This window comes from Miscanthus floridulus, chromosome 6, assembly GCF_019320115.1.
Source record: "Miscanthus floridulus cultivar M001 chromosome 6, ASM1932011v1, whole genome shotgun sequence".
In the NCBI taxonomy this organism is placed as follows: Eukaryota; Viridiplantae; Streptophyta; class Magnoliopsida; order Poales; family Poaceae; genus Miscanthus; species Miscanthus floridulus.
This window is the reverse complement of record NC_089585.1, coordinates 9,605,544-9,616,324: the sequence shown is the minus strand read 5'-3', so window position 1 is coordinate 9,616,324 and position 10,781 is coordinate 9,605,544. Positions and strand designations below refer to the sequence as shown.

General features: G+C 40.9%; 1 protein-coding gene across 2 annotated transcripts; it reads right to left on the bottom strand.

Annotated features, from left to right (window-relative positions):
• Positions 1 to 416: 416 nt before the first annotated feature.
• Positions 417 to 5,664, bottom strand: LOC136461622 (probable ubiquitin-conjugating enzyme E2 37). Of its 2 annotated transcripts, XM_066460902.1 has the most exons (8): positions 5,217 to 5,664; positions 4,974 to 5,095; positions 4,728 to 4,810; positions 4,416 to 4,629; positions 4,215 to 4,328; positions 2,583 to 2,959; positions 1,249 to 1,759; positions 417 to 754 (listed from the first exon to the last, which is right to left on the bottom strand). In XM_066460902.1, the coding sequence occupies exons 1-4, from the start codon at positions 5,300 to 5,302 to the stop codon at positions 4,528 to 4,530; spliced, it is 393 nt and encodes a 130-aa protein (XP_066316999.1). In that variant the 5' UTR covers positions 5,303 to 5,664; the 3' UTR covers positions 417 to 754; positions 1,249 to 1,759; positions 2,583 to 2,959; positions 4,215 to 4,328; positions 4,416 to 4,527. The 2 variants fall into 2 exon arrangements, 1 of the variants encoding a protein (XP_066316999.1); XR_010760404.1 differs by lacking the exons at positions 4,974 to 5,095; positions 5,217 to 5,664 and having other exon boundaries at positions 4,483 to 4,629; positions 4,728 to 4,931.
• Between the last annotated feature and the right edge of the window lie 5,117 nt (positions 5,665 to 10,781).

The following is a 10,781-nucleotide window of genomic DNA, read 5'->3' as shown; positions in this document are numbered from 1 at the left end:
AGTGCCTTAGGTGGGGACGTCATTCCCCCGCGGATCGTTTTTTCTTTCCGGTTGGGTGGAGGGCAGTTGTGTTGTAAGAGTACAAGCATGAGGCGTATGTTGCAATAAATAAATAAAAAACGATTTCTTTTTTCCCATTCTTCTTTTTACTAGGTAGCGTGTCCGTGCGTGGCTACGGAATAACTAAGCTTTTGTACTAAAAACATATGGATCGTACGATAAGATAACAATACTGTAAAATTAAATACCGCCATTAAAAGTAACATTTAATTCAAAAAGCAAAGTTCGTGAAATTAACACAGTCACAGAGAGCGCGGCGTCGCAGGCTCACCAACTCTACTCTATAGACCTTTCCTTTTAGCATCTAAGCACAAAGTTATTTATATGACACCATTTGACAATTGCCTTAGGTGAATATTAAATACAATATATTATTACTCAGTAGATTATGAGGAACACAATTCAACAAAATCTATGTATGGTATGGTGCTGCAAACTTATTCGAGTACATATGTTAAAGTAAACAATTATTACAGTTTGTGTAAAGAATGAACATAATCACTTTCTAGACAAGGACACCCTTTTCCTTGCCAAGCTTCTTAGCCTTAGTCAGCTCCTCACTTTTCAAGTTTCTCTGAAGCGGCCTCAACCATTTTCCCACTTTTTGTGTTCCCCTAATGTTTCCCATTGGCATTTTCAGGAAGTGCCAATGCATCTTTTATTGACTTGAAACCAAAGAATGCCAGTAGAGCAACTGCATAAATTCACAAGAGATACAAAATAAATGCTCAAACATCTGTTGAAAAACTACATACTGTTCCATCAAAAAGAAAATAAGACAAATCGTAGACGTACTCCAGAAGCATGAAACGGGGCATACATAAATAGTAAATTAGAATATATAGCAATGACCTAAGTAGTGCATCCGTAAGCATAAGCACACCAAAATGAACCTGAACAATCTAGAGTAACCAACACTATTGTGGTACGGATGCAAATGATTAATTTTGTAATTACACTACAGTAAACATACAAACAAAACAGAGTGTTCCTATAGTGAGAGAATCATAATAAAGCAAAATTAGTCTATTGCCACTTTCTTTGGATAAAACTTATGTTGCCAAATTTTGAATTATGGACTGATCATCTTAAATATGCTAGATAGTTTGAAAAATATATACATGTAAGAATTATTGTGCGCTTGCATATGACAGCTGCAGAGAATAAATATGGATGATTGGACATTACTTGAATGTTAGCTGCTGGAGAGAGAAGTGGTCCTTTGGTTGCTTGTCGCAGGCGGCGTAAGAGGTGAACCTTGCACCAATTGGGGAGCAGCATGGTAGCATCGCCAATCCTCTCTGGCGACGCGTACTCCCTCCCTGGCCTCGACCTTTGCACGCACCAGCATTGTGTCCCAGGGAGCACGCGCTGGTGAGGAAATTTAGGTTGCTGCACTATCGACCCAAAATCGAGCGTTTGAAGGAGAAGACACGAATGGATAGAAGGAAAAAATTAGGAAGTGAAGAGTTCCTGATAACCAAATTAAACATGCCTAAGTTACAATAGTTAACAAGCAATTTGATAATCTGTTGGGAAAGTGTATATCCATCACCAAAGGCCATGAACACTTTTGAAATCCATAGACATAGTATTTATCATCATATAATTGCCATAATCCCTTTGGTTGTAGTTTTCTCCACCATTGTCATAATCATCATGCATCCTCGTCTTCATAGCTGCAGTCTATAATGTTACCCTATAAACAATAATATAGCTTTAGTTAGAAATATCAAAAAAGTTGCCACTAAAAAAAGAACTAATATGACCTCATTTTTATTGCTTATTATTAGTTTTGAAAAGAAATAATGTATCCCAAAATTTGAAAAGCAATAGCAAGATACAAAGTTTTCTATGGTATTTGTGTTAGCTCCCCAGTTAAATGATTGGTATCTAGTGAGTAGACTGAGAGATGTGCATCTAGAAGCTAGGCTGTGATCTATGCGAGTTAGATTCACCATGTAAATCAGCCATAAGATGATTCCCAAGGTAGTGATAAACTTTGCAAGTAGCACATCATACATTTTCACACCTGATGGAGATGATGAAATAAAGCTAGATAGCAGCAGCAGGTAGTATAGAAAAAAACATTCAATAATCATCAATCATGTTCTAAGACATCCTTAAGAGACCAGTGGAAATAAAAGCCTGCACCTCTACTACTTTCAGACTACCTGCACACACATGAAACAAATTGAACTCACATGACTATTCAGACTTTATTATCTAAAAAATGAATATTTAGACCTGCAGACCACATGAATTTCAGAAATTATAGATACAAAATAAAAACTATCTGAATAATTTGTACAGTGATCTGCAATATGCAAGTAATAAAAGAATAACAACATAACCTAATATTAGAATCTTTTACCCATCAGATTAGCTAATTACATATCCATCTTGATACAGAAACTACTATACACAGAGAGAGAGGGTGGGGACGGAGAGATACACAGATATATGAAGGAGATGGATTACTCGAGTTGATTTATTAAGAACACAAGAAGCCATGGGCTCACCTTGGGGTCGTGGGAGTGGGACTACTGGACAATCAGAGGAGGAAGACGCTGCGGACACCACATACCAGGATCGGAGACGAGATGACCCGAGGACAAGACATCGTAGTGGATCTGCGTGTCGGGCAGCCAAGCCCCGCCATCGCCACCAAGGAGCCTGGGTCGCTGGGATGCGTCGCCGGGCGCCATGTGATGCGCCATCAGTCGCCGGCTACGGGCAGATGCATCGGACGGTGTCGATGCTGCTGTCGGTGCTGGATGTCAGGTGCTGCCGGGGCTGAGAGGTGATGGTGCCGCCGCGCGGAGGAGAGGGATCGCAAGATCGTACCACGCGCGTGGGGGAAGGAAGGACTGCGCTGCTGGTGTGCGTCGGCCGTACCCTAGAAAAATATTCAGTCCGTTCATCCAACGACCATGTGTTTTATGCAGCATATAATTTTTTTACATCATAGAATTAAGATTCAACAACCTCCGTCCTCCTTTTATCCTCCAACTTTCTTCTATCTTCAGTCTTCTTCTACCTCCAAACAATCATAAATCATAAGATCACAGATTCACTGATCATAAGAAACAATATTTTTCTATGCAATGACAAGAAGACAAATCGGCCTGCCCGCCGTCATCACGACCTGCCTCCGACAAGACTGCACCACCACCTGCCTCCGCCAAGACTGGGACAAGACTGCACCACCACCTGCCACCGTCATCATCACCCTCGGCTGCACCACCGTCATCTGCTCCGACAAGACTAGGACGCTCACCACGCAATACCTGACACGACGACGGTTGCAGATCTGACGGACGCAGACACAGCGAGGCAACTATCGGATGGACTAAAATCTATGTGTTTTTTTTTCTAAAACACCCATGTATTGTATAGCATTTATGAAAATATTAGCCTATAAGTTTGCACTGTCCAGCAGATATGGACATGTCACATGTGCTTTGCACCAGTTACTTATAAATTGGCCCTCATCCAACCCAAAAAGGAAATCATTAGCACAAAGTAATGAGATAAGCTCTACTATATTGTTTTAGAAATCTACATTTGAACCTATGCATATGTACAGAATAGAGACACCTTCCATCAGAAGAAAAAAATTATTGCGACCGTATCTCTACTATAAAGGAACTTTGCAAATTATAATCCTCTAAGCTAATTCAATCACTGCTATAAAGGATGCACAACAAAGTAGCGCATCAAAATAATAACCAACCCTTGTTGCATAGTTAATGTTTCCAACCATTATTATTTCTAAATTGTATGTCCTCAAAGACCTATCAGGTCATCCACAAGACAATTAGACTTGACACTGGCTCTCAGCAAATCTTATATCAGTGCAAGCCTGATCAGATTAACAAGTTTTTTTCAAATATACTTCACTTTTCAAATATACTTCACTTCTCAACCAAAATGCCAACCCGTCATAGCAAAAGCCTGTAAAAGTTCCATCATCAAATATTTCAGTACTTGGTTACATTACCTAATTGTCAAGTTCTGGTTTTGGAATAAGTTAGGCACGTAGTTTTGAAAAGGTACATTATAATGTTTACGATAAGGGCAATAAATAAAGCTAATAAAGCGCACACGCATTTCTGGAGAGGGGTAACAAAATAAACAGCAAACAGATCTACCTTAGAAAAACCATTTCTAGTTAATGTTCTTTCCCACATTCCAGGCAGTGAAGCAAAGCTTGTGTGTTTTGCAGGCTGGTAGATAGTATGCTCATAAATTTCATCAGATAGAACCTGCAAAAATTTAAAAAATGACATTTTATGATGTTTAGTGAAATTTAATAGGTTGATTAAAAGTACAATATAAACCAAAGAAATTACCAGAAGCCTAGGATGCTTCTTAACTACATCAGCTATTTTCTTAAGAAAGTACTTTGGATATACTGACCCTCATGGATTAGATGGAGAGCAGAGAATTAAGACCCTTGATTTCTCATTGCTCTTTTGGGGCCTTAACAAGAAATGAAACATACTTCTCTGTCCATAACCGAGCATTTATGTCTAAAACTTGTCTGTTGTATTTGTATTCTCGATTCTGTCTCGGAAAAAAGAAACATCGTTGGATGATGAGCTCAAGTGCATTATGTATCAGTATACCACTATCATACTGCAACTATACTAAATTGTTCTTACTATTTGAGCCATCAACCCATCATCCGGGTGTGGATCACTTAGCAGCAAGCTAATACTTGTCAAAACAATAGCAATATTGATCACTGCCACAATCCTGAATTACCTTGAGTGATGGTTGCCAGGCTTTCTATGCAATAATATCATCATCAATGACAAAGACTGTTGCGATTACAAATAAGAGTTTCTAAAATATCTAGACTGGATATGAATTTATGAGATTTCTAAGCTACCATTGAGCATGTGGGCAATTCCTATCGATTCCCTTTGGGGGTAAATTCAGAATATCAAGGCAAATGCGCCCTCCATTGTTAGTATTGGGATGATAAATGGGAGTAACAAAAGTCACATTGGGTGGTTCAGAAGGATACCTGTGTCTGCGAAAAAGTATGAATATCAGAAAAGATATTATAGGGTGATAAAGATGAGCTTCTCTTCTCATTTTTCAGTGAGGCATAGAGGTTTGGTTTTGATATCTATAAAAAAATGCACCATTCAGGAATTTGTATCTTCAGAATGAAAACTCCCATAGCATATACTGTTCCCTCGGGCCCTTGAATTCCTTGATTTATCAGCATACAAACCAAACAACATAAAGTAGCAGTGAAAATTTAGAGCCGATTAAAAGTAGTAAAAAAGTAAAATATAAAATACATAATGGCTTCAATAAATGATAATGATGAAAATACATTTTCGTCTTCAGAATGATTAAGAGAAACCCCATGGGGTGGATCATCCATAGGACCAAAACAGATTTCTTTTCCATCAGAACAACATAATACATGTATACACTTGTAATTTGATCAATCACAAGCAGGGTTGAACCTAACATAGGAGTTAATAGGCATAATACGTGTCTACAGTTGTAATTAGATGGGATCTGAACGCAAATTGCTTGCATTAGGGTTTGGGTTCTCAGTTTTCGCATAGCAGGAGGGGAATGGATGGGGTGGGTTGGGCATACCTGGTGGGTGCATGTCGCCGGCGAAGTGCCCAACATAGACCTGGGCAGCGTCGTTCGCCTCTCGCCGACCGGGTGGAAAAACGCGGGGTGGTCAATGTTAGCACGGGCGGTGGGGGTTCAGACGCCGGTGGGCGACGCTAGAGAGGAAGGAGCGCATGGGGAAGGAAGGATTGCGGGGAGGAGATGGATCGCACGATCGCACAGGGGAAGGAAGGATCACACGGGGGAAGGAGCGCCGGGTGCGTGATTGACGGCGCGGAGAGGAACGAGTGCGCGGGGAAGGAAGGATCGCGGGGAGGAGTGGGATTGCACGATGGCGCGGGGGATGGAGCGCCCGGTGTGTGATTGACAGCGCGGAGAGGGATCGCACGGGGGAAGTCCCGGTGGCTGGAGGGAAGTCACGATCGCAGGAGGTGAAGCGGACCAACAGAGCGACGATTGTCGTACGAAATAGTGGTCTTACTTTCTTTCTTTTTATAGTTGTAGGAGACTAGGTTCGTGTCCGTGTGTTGCTATGGGACAGCTAAACTTTTTTACTAAAAACACATGGATCGCACGATAAGATAATAATACTGTAAAATTAAATACCAACGTTACATTTAATCCAAAAATCAAAGTTCGTGTAATTAACACAGTCACGAAGAGCGCGACGTCGCAGGCTCACAAACTCTCCGTAATGTGGCTAAGACAATGGTTTATATTGGCAAAGAGAAATCTCATCCGGAAGAACAAAGATAATATTACCCATCTTTGTTATCTGCAATGTTTTTTTCACGGATGAACTTTCATTTGAAGATATCCTTGTTCCATCCAGGATTATGTACATTCACTGTGGCCATATACTACAAGTTAAATACAAGAGTTTGCATAGCATACATCAGCACTGGCATGCCTTTACACCACTTTTCAACAGGTCTAGAGTCAATCATGATAAGCGTCTTCTTCTACAGGTCGAAAATAGCCCTGTTTGTTTCGCTGAAATTTGACTTATGCTAATGCTTATGCTAATTTATTGTGAGAGGACTGTTCGTTAGCTGAAAAGTACTGCTGAAGTAGCGTTGAAGAATAGAGCGAAAAGAATATTTTTTCAAACGTGTAGCCATGGCAAAAGAAATTATAAACACAATAGCGATTATAATAATAGGAAACAAATAATAAAAGCAGGAGTAAGTGACTTACGTATTTGCACTGTGCTAAGTTGTATTTTAGTTTCTTATATACACCAATCGTAGCAGCTATTTCTTTCGCACTGTATCTTTTATGGTATTCTGCGATTGTTGTTCAAGCACACATTTTCTGGAAGAGAAGGATATCCAGAGTCAGGATTAATATAACTTGTCTATTTTATATAATTAGAAGAATAATAAATAAGGTAATATAATATACCATGATAATAATTATAGAAATGTGTTAACGAAAGCGTAGGTCCACATGATGCTTCATAATATTTTTATATTAACATTTTAAAAATGGTAATATTTTTAGAAAAAAATAAGAAAAGACCAGACTACGCATAACCCACAATCACACATACATTATCTTCGGCAAGCACTTCAGTTGTTGAGCAGCAGCTACCAGTGAGGGTGCGGGGACATGGAAGTAGAGTCCACTTCCACCACAACCAAACGTGCAGTGGTACTCATCTGGTCCTCTCTTCTTCTACCCCGCTCTTCCCCGTGGCACGGATGCACGTGCGCTCATTAGATTCGGTCGTGTGCCGACGAGAACTGGGCTGCTACATACGGAAAACATAATAATCATGATAACTTATTAATGAGCGTGTTATACTGTTACTATAAAAAGATATTACAATCCTGATGTTTGGACATTGATTATATTGTTATACATATGTATGAGTATGTGTTATCCTATTAGGTTCCATACAAAAATGATGATTTTACCCTATGAGTAACAGTAAAAATTTTACTATATTTTATTATGTCATTGCACGATATTTTCATCCATTCCCCTAGATATCATTGTTTTGAATATTTATTCATTCCAAATCTCCCACCGTATTCATATATATCTTCTACGACTACAAAGAATAAAAATAACAGTATTTTTTCGTGCGACTTTTTTTTAAAGGTCATGTTCGCTCCGCCTCTCCTGCGATACCCGCCTCCCGTCCGCGCGCAAATCGCTAAAACGCCGCATAATCGCGCCCACCCTGCGCCCGTGCCCGCCCGCAGCAGGCCGCGCCGCCGCCGCCCGCGCCCGCCCGCAGCAGGCTGCGCCGCCGCCGCACGCGCACCATCGTCGCCCGCGCCCGCCCGCATCTGGGCGCGCCGCCGCCGGCCGCGTAGAGCTGGGGAACCCCCGTCTAGCCTTCTCGGTGGCTCCGTGCGTCGCTCCTCGACGTCCTCGCTCTCCATCTCTCTCGCGCGCGCGAGGGCACGGGCACACGCCCACACCTGCACGGGGGCAACGGGGAGCGACGCGACCACGAAGGACCCGACGTCCATGACGGACGTGGAGGCCGAGGTCGAGGGACGGGAACAGCGAGCACCTCCGGCGCCGACCAAGGTCTGTCTGTCGACCGGAGCATGGAGGTAGGCTCCACGACTACACGCAGGTAAGCCGGCCCCAAGCGCGGTGGCGCTGCCATGGCTGGCCCTCGACGCCGCTGCCCAGGCATGTTGCCATGCCTATCCCTATATGCGGCAGATGGACTTGCTCTGCTTCCGATTTCATCTTCCTGTCCTGCCATCTCTCTGATTTGGGTTCGATATTTATGGATCTGGTGCTTTTGGTCTGGGGTTTCTTGATTTTGAGTCTTGTTGTATATGCCCTTGCTTCTTTCCCTTATTTTTGCTATTTTTCTCACTCTTCGTTCTGCTTCTTTTCTCAGTCTTCATCCAGGCGCGGTGGCCTTGGCACGACTGGCCCTCGGCACGTGGCTGTCGCCTTGACCGGCGGTGGAGCGAGTTCTGGGGCCTCCGGCAGCAAGACGCTGGATGAGGCATCAGTAGGGCCATCGTGCTTGGGACCAGCACCTACGAGCTCGTCAAACTACTCACCGTTGACCCCTACTTCTTGGCATGTGAGTCTCCTCAATTTCATTCCCTTGCTTTAAATAATGATTATGCTTGTTCGGAGATTTTACTGTTGCAGATTCTATACATTTAAATAGTCTATGAGAGTTTGACTGATTTTCTCTCATTACCATATCCTATGTTGGATCTCTCAATATCATAGTAATTGTTATTATTGTGCCATTTTATGACATGCCCTTCAATAAAGATGATACAATCTGATATGTAATGTAACTCACAAAACCAACAACCAAGTAAAGAGCTCCAGCCAACACCTTTTCATAGACCGTGAAAGCTGCAGGTGCTTATCTACAAATTTTGTCTTATAATAATTTATCGCCAACATATATCTTGATTTGTCTTGATAATTTTTGATACACCGTCAACGCTGCAGCTGCAGGTTCTTTTGGTCCCTTCTTGCAGAACTCAAGAATTCTGCGGCTAACACTTTTCAACTTTTGTTATTGTAGGATATGTCAATCCATTCTTCTTCACCAGCATATGTTATTCCACAAATGGTCTGCTCAAATTTTAAAAATGCAGCCTATTCTGTAAAAGTTCTTGTGCCATGCCCCAGAATGCACAGGTCACTCTGAAGGTTGATCTAATATTTTAGGAATATGGTAATGTCGCCATCTGAGCAGACTTTCCTTAGATATTGAGTTTCAGTAGAGATTGTGGTTAAGGTCATTTCTCTTTTTAGCACCTACGAGTCTTTTGGGGTAATTCATTGATTTAATTTATTGACTACAACACTGACCCAAAAGTTTTTTATTTGTTTATAGTCCTATGCAATCATCTGTTTGTTGATGAAGCCAGAAGTCGTCGAGTTCAAGAATTTGCTAAGGACACCGTGTCGCGTCTCATAGATTTAGAGAACTAAATAATATTGAAATTATTTACATGCTTGTGACATGCACTTTGAATAGATGATGGACATGAATTTAGTTTAATATAATAGTCATTTTGTGCATTTTCATTGGTCAAACAGGTTCAAAATATGTGGATTGACCAATGTTTGTCTGATATATTTGATTGATTCATTTAGTTTGTAATATCAGAGACTTCTTGCTGATATAAAATATTATTTTAGCCGTATCACGGAAATGTTAATATAGTAGAGTTTGTGAGCCTGCGGTGCCGTTCTCTTGGTGACTGTTAATTTCACAAACTTTGCTTTTTTTGATTAAATGTTAGTTTAATGTCTTACTCCCTCCGTTCCTTAATATAAGCCATATATATTTTTAAAGAAAATTTCAAAATATAGGTACGTATCAGCTTCCACGCCGATTAGTTTGGAAACATTTTCACCGTACATAGCACATGTTTCAACCAATCCTTTAGATTTAGGGAGCAATCTGATTGGGAGAGAGAAGATTGTCTGATTTTCCTTTTTTTTCTCGGTCTTATATCCTTCCCTAAGCCGTGCATTAATATTGGTGCTAAAAACTATATGGCTTATATTAAGGAACGGAAGGAGTACAATATTGTTATCTTATCGTGCAATTTATGTGTTTTAAGTATAAAAGTTTAGTTATCCTATAGCAACGCACGGGCAAGCTGCCTAGTGACAAAAAAGAATGAACAAAAATACATGGATAACACATATATGTTTACATAGACAACATGCCAGCCATTTAATTGGTGATTTTGGTGATTGGATACACATGGATGACATATATTTTAGCGAGCTGCTCATTAAATCAAGGCTACACTCGGGTGCTATATCATCATCCAAGTTTTGTGTCGTGAAACATCATGACACCACTTTTGCTGCACATAGTAACGAGAACACACTACAGTTAGGGGCAAGGAGAAAGCTTGCTTTGTACCTTAGAGGAGCCTCCCAAAAGAAGCAAAAACAGGGGATGTTTAAGTTTCAGTAAGTCCAACACCTAGTACCAATATGAATAAGAGCAAAAATCACAGAAAAAGGTAAGCATCAATTACCTTTTGATATTGTCGATAGGCATCGCGGCCAGTAAACCGTTGCTCATTTTTTGAGACATAAACCTGTAGCAAAAGTTCAACCAAGCAAAATTATAATTGAATATGTTT

Bases quoted from the DNA above. Each gene is read 5' to 3' on its own strand.
- LOC136461622 (XM_066460902.1), bottom strand. From the start codon at position 5,302: ATGCTGATAAATCAAGGAATTCAAGGGCCCGAGGGAACAGTATATGCT. The intron at 5,096-5,216 runs GTGCATTTTTTT...TCGCAGACACAG, and splicing joins AAGATACAAATTCCTGAATG to GTATCCTTCTGAACCACCCA. The intron at 4,630-4,727 runs GTAAGAACAATT...TTTCCGAGACAG, and splicing joins ATGGGTTGATGGCTCAAATA to AATCGAGAATACAAATACAA.